Source organism: Malus sylvestris, chromosome 3 (genome assembly GCF_916048215.2).
Source record: "Malus sylvestris chromosome 3, drMalSylv7.2, whole genome shotgun sequence".
Classification (NCBI taxonomy): domain Eukaryota; kingdom Viridiplantae; phylum Streptophyta; class Magnoliopsida; order Rosales; family Rosaceae; genus Malus; species Malus sylvestris.
In genome coordinates this window covers 22897592-22902239 of record NC_062262.1, presented here as the reverse complement: position 1 = coordinate 22902239, position 4648 = coordinate 22897592, and the positions used below count along the sequence as shown (strand labels likewise).

The 4648-nt window shown below is 34.5% G+C and overlaps 1 protein-coding gene across 1 annotated transcript; it reads right to left on the bottom strand.

Moving 5' to 3' along the window:
• Positions 1–535: 535 nt before the first annotated feature.
• Positions 536–1487, bottom strand: LOC126617076 (isoeugenol synthase 1-like). The gene is made up of 2 exons (XM_050285146.1): positions 1287–1487; positions 536–796 (listed from the first exon to the last, which is right to left on the bottom strand). The coding sequence occupies exons 1-2, from the start codon at positions 1485–1487 to the stop codon at positions 536–538; spliced, it is 462 nt and encodes a 153-aa protein (XP_050141103.1).
• Between the last annotated feature and the right edge of the window lie 3161 nt (positions 1488–4648).

Below are 4648 nucleotides of genomic sequence, written 5' to 3'. Positions count from 1 at the left end.
CATTTCCTATGTAAGATAAATGAATTCAACAATATAACCTTTTTTTTTTTGTTGAAACAAGAATATAAATTACAACCACGAAGAGAAGAAAAATAATATCGTTCGACTAAGATGTGTCTATGAGTCTCAACCTAGACACTGAGCATGTGCGACCACAAAACGTATTGTTTTTAACAGTTATATTTGTGATTATCAATGATGTCTCCGTTTCATGCCTTCTACTGCTACCTCCTCCCTCTATGCCATATTTCTTCGTACCTTATTATTTTCATACCTTATTATTTTCATACACTTTCTTGCTATTTCTAGCCAAAAAAAAAAAAGTGTGAACTGAAGATACTAAAAACAAAAAATTTATCAAGCAAGTCCTTAGCGATAACCAATATTTGTTGTAGTTGAAGATGACTTCACAGGGGCAAAATACTTTTCATTTCATTTCTCAAGCGACGTAACCGGTGTAAATTATTTTTATATAAATATTAAAAATAAAAGAAAAACTTGTAACATTCTACTAGGAAAATAGTGCATTTGTGGTTCAGAAGTAAAGTGCACCACTTGCATACTTACCCTTGACTGTACCAGTGCCATAAACAATGACTTCCTCACGCTCTTCCCGAGGATGAAGCAAACAATCAACAAAATATACAGCAAATGTGTTTCCACACACATAAGTGTACGGGATTCCTGCTGCTTCAGTCGCCCTTCTAATCACCCTTCTATTCTCATGTATAGCCTCGAAAGGCGGCAGCACGCTTGCTCTTTTTGGATCATCTCCAAACCCTACGGGAATAAATCTCTGATTTCATAGTCCCAACATGTATATGTTGTACACAGTTAGACACGAACATATATATATATATATACAATGAACTTTGACTGAGTAATGTAGCCAAGAATATGTACATAATCGTGGTTCAGATTCACAGTCAACGCAAAACAACATTTTTCACATATATTTTCGCCTTTATATTGCCAGCATCTTTGATGGCGTTGATAATTTTGAACTGTTGAAGAAGCTGAGGAATAGTCAATGTAGATATTACAATGTCAACTTGTCGAAACACTGCGACTAGCTTTTCGCATCGAGTTCACCCTGTCCAGTTCACAACATATCAAATTGGCTCTCCTAAACATTAAATTGATTAGCTATATACGAAATATGAGCAATGAATTAGTAGAGTTTAGCCAATTAAGAAGTGAGAGGTTAATTAGCATAAGTAATATATATATATATATATATATATATGTATGTATGTATGTATATATGTATGTATGTATGTAATTACTTGGAAGACGGTGACTCCCATGGCTTCATATTCTTTGTGCAGCCCAAGGTTGGAAGGGTCAGTGATGGGTTTGATTGATCGGGCGTAAGCATAGGTTGGATGGCCCAAAGAAACGCTTGCTTTCACCATGTACTTGCCTAGGTACCCTGTGGCTCCAAATATCAGTATCTTGTTGTTCTCACAAGCCATGACCTTCTTCATTAATATTGTTCTTCCCAGCTGATACTTGCAAGGGCTATTGTGTTTAATATAGGGAAAATGAGAGCATGAGGACGATGGACTTGTAGAATTTAGCACGTGAATAACGGCAAGAAACTCAAAAACAAAAGATGCATTCTTTATAGCACGTGAATAGCGGCAAGAGACCAAAAACAAGTTGCATTCTTTATAGGCACAACAACTCGTCACTCACATTCTTGTTTCAGACTCAAATAAAGCTTTCTATAATGGCACTCAGCATTCGTCCGAGGTTCATATAAATAATGTCTTGGCGCAAATGAATCATGAGAAAGAAGCTTTCAAAAAATTATTATACTCTTTCATATTTGCCCCGTATCACATCATCATTATAAAACTCAAGGGTTTTTAATAATTTTCATACAGAGGATCAATAGCTATACCTGTAGCGATATATTTTTATATTTCCTCTCGTCTTTATATATTTTGTGCTTGTAAATATTTTTTGCATGCTAAGTGATGAGTCAATATTATACTCTATATTGCTCTATTCTTAATTGAATTTTATATATGCTTTTAGAAGAATTTTGATACTTTCTCTTATGTTTTGATATAGGACAAGCCATGGCCGCCTTCAATAATTTTGTTCTTTCTCAGCCGATCCTTGCAAGGACTATGTGTTTAATATAGGGAAATGAGTGCATGACGACGATGGAATTGTAGAATTTAGCACGTGAATATCGGCAAGAGACCAAAAAACAACAGCCGCCTACAAAACTCGACACATCCTTGTTTCAGACTCAAATAATATAAGCTGAAGCTTTATAATGGCACTCGGCATTCGTCCGAGTTCATATAAATAAGGGAATTTTAATGAAAAGCACCCGGTACTGTTCACTTTAACGAAAAACCACATTTTTACACTAAAAAGTCAATCCTGGTACTATTCACTTTACCCTTTATTTTGTCCTTATCATTAAAACTCAAAGTTTTCAAGCCCTTTTCATTAGTTTTCCTTATAAATAATGACTTTGGTGCGGTGGAATCATGAAAAAAAAAGCTTTCAAACATTAATTACACTTTCCTTTATATTTGCCACGTATCACAATTTTATATTTCCTCTTGCCATTATATATACTTTGTGCCTGTACACATTTTTTGCATGCTTGGTGATGAGTCAATACTATACTATTTATCACTCTATTCTTAGTTGGAATTTATATATGTTTTTAGGAGAATTTTAATACTTTCATTTATGTTTTGATTGTAGGACAAGCGAATCTACTTTGCTCAAAAAGTGATAAAACAAAGGAATTTTGGAGTGATTCCAATTGGAGCCAATTTCTTAGGGAGTGAAGTTAATTGTGTCAAAATTGTACTTGAGGCCAGAGTTCAAAGCCACCACTCGGCTAATTTCCAGTTCACCCTTTCAATTTATTCCCTCGAATGGCCAGAGCCCGAGTTTGAATGTTATAACTTACAACCCTTAGGTTGTTTCAAAGTTGTGTGATATTTGGCATATTGGGGGATTCCTTGTACTGCAAAAAAAAAAATAAAAAAAAAAAGAACGAACAAACAAAAGTCACGCACTAATCAAACCAAATTTTTCGACGGTTATAAATGAAAAATCACGATTTAACGGTTATTTTAGCTCCAATTTTGATGTTTTTTTACAACTACACTCCTCGACCCTATAAAAATACAATGAACTAATTCAATCTTCATTTGAAAATACTTACACTAGTGGATACCACAAAATCTTATGTTATACTTAATGGAAGTATAAAATAAACTCTAAGTATTTGTTGAATCTATCGTTTTGATGGGATACGTATTTTATGAAACTAGTTTCAACGATCCAACCATCAAACTTGTTTGTATATACTCCGAGATAGCATACGTCAAAAATTGCAATAAACAAACATTCATAGATTAGGTAACGGGACGGAATTTTTCGTTGGTTATAAATGAAAAATCCCGATTTAACGGTTATTTTAGCTTCAATTTTGATGTTTTTTACAACTACACTCCTCGACCTTATAAGAATACAAGCAACTAATTTGATCTTTAATTTAAAATATTTACACTAGAGGATAACACACAATCTAATATTTATTCTAGTCAATGATCTTTTCCAAGGACAACTATATGCCCTCATAAATAAATATCTATTTTTGAGAACCATTGATTGCCTTCGTAAATAGATAGTTATTTTTTACGGCCTCTAGTTCCTCTCACAAATACACAATCACTTCAGACAACAAATAATCATCATCATAAATAGGGAAATTACTACTGACTACCACTTGTTGCCCTCGAAAATAAACAATTACTTACGACAATTTAAACATGCTCTAAAAAAATACTATTATTTACGAAAATAAGTTTTGTCATGAATAAATGTGGCAGCAAAATTTCCCTCCAAAAAATATTTATTTCCAATGGCAATGGAACCCTTTTCCAAGGGCATTTTGGGGTTTAAAAATAGTAAACCACTTGTCGGCATGTTTCCAACAAAGCATTTTGGTTGAAAATAGTGGTTTTATGAAGGTATTTGTAGGTCCTCGGAAAATGTTGGTTGAAAATAGTGGTTTTATGAAGGTATTTGTAGGTCCTCGGAAAATGTTGGTCGCAAATGAACAATTTTTTTGTAGTGGGTTGTGATTGAATCCTTATCGAAGTACTGCTTATATATCTCTGAGAAGAAGAATCAAATCACTATTGTAGTTTTAAAGAAAGATGATACAATGTTGTTGACATTAGGGTTCATCTTTGATAAAGGTGCCTTAACTTAGGCAGGCTTTGGAGATGTCTTTCCCAATCTATGTGTAAAGGAACAACGTTGAGCTTGTGGTTGAGGTCGAGATGGACGACCTACATATCTTATCATGCTGAGGAAGAATCAAACCATCTGTAGTTCGTTTGGGGAGTTTTTAGTCATAACGAGTGTGTTTGATGATGTTTTACCTCATAGTGGTAAGAGTTCCCCTCTTGTGTGTACGGTTACGAGTCTTTTTGCTTTCAGGTGCAAGACGATTCTGCCCTTCAAAGACGCAGTTGATGCTAAGGGTGGGCTTTTTCGCTGGACATCGATCTTTTTCTTCATCGGTGAGTTCATACTGATCAGACTTACTTTGGTCCCTCTTCTTTCTGGCTTTGTCTCTCACAAACTCCCAACAGTTACC

Bases quoted from the DNA above. Each gene is read 5' to 3' on its own strand.
- LOC126617076 (XM_050285146.1), bottom strand. From the start codon at position 1,487: ATGAAGAAGGTCATGGCTTGTGAGAACAACAAGATACTGATATTTGGA. The intron at 797-1,286 runs GTAATTACATAC...CTATGAAATCAG, and splicing joins TGGGAGTCACCGTCTTCCAA to AGATTTATTCCCGTAGGGTT.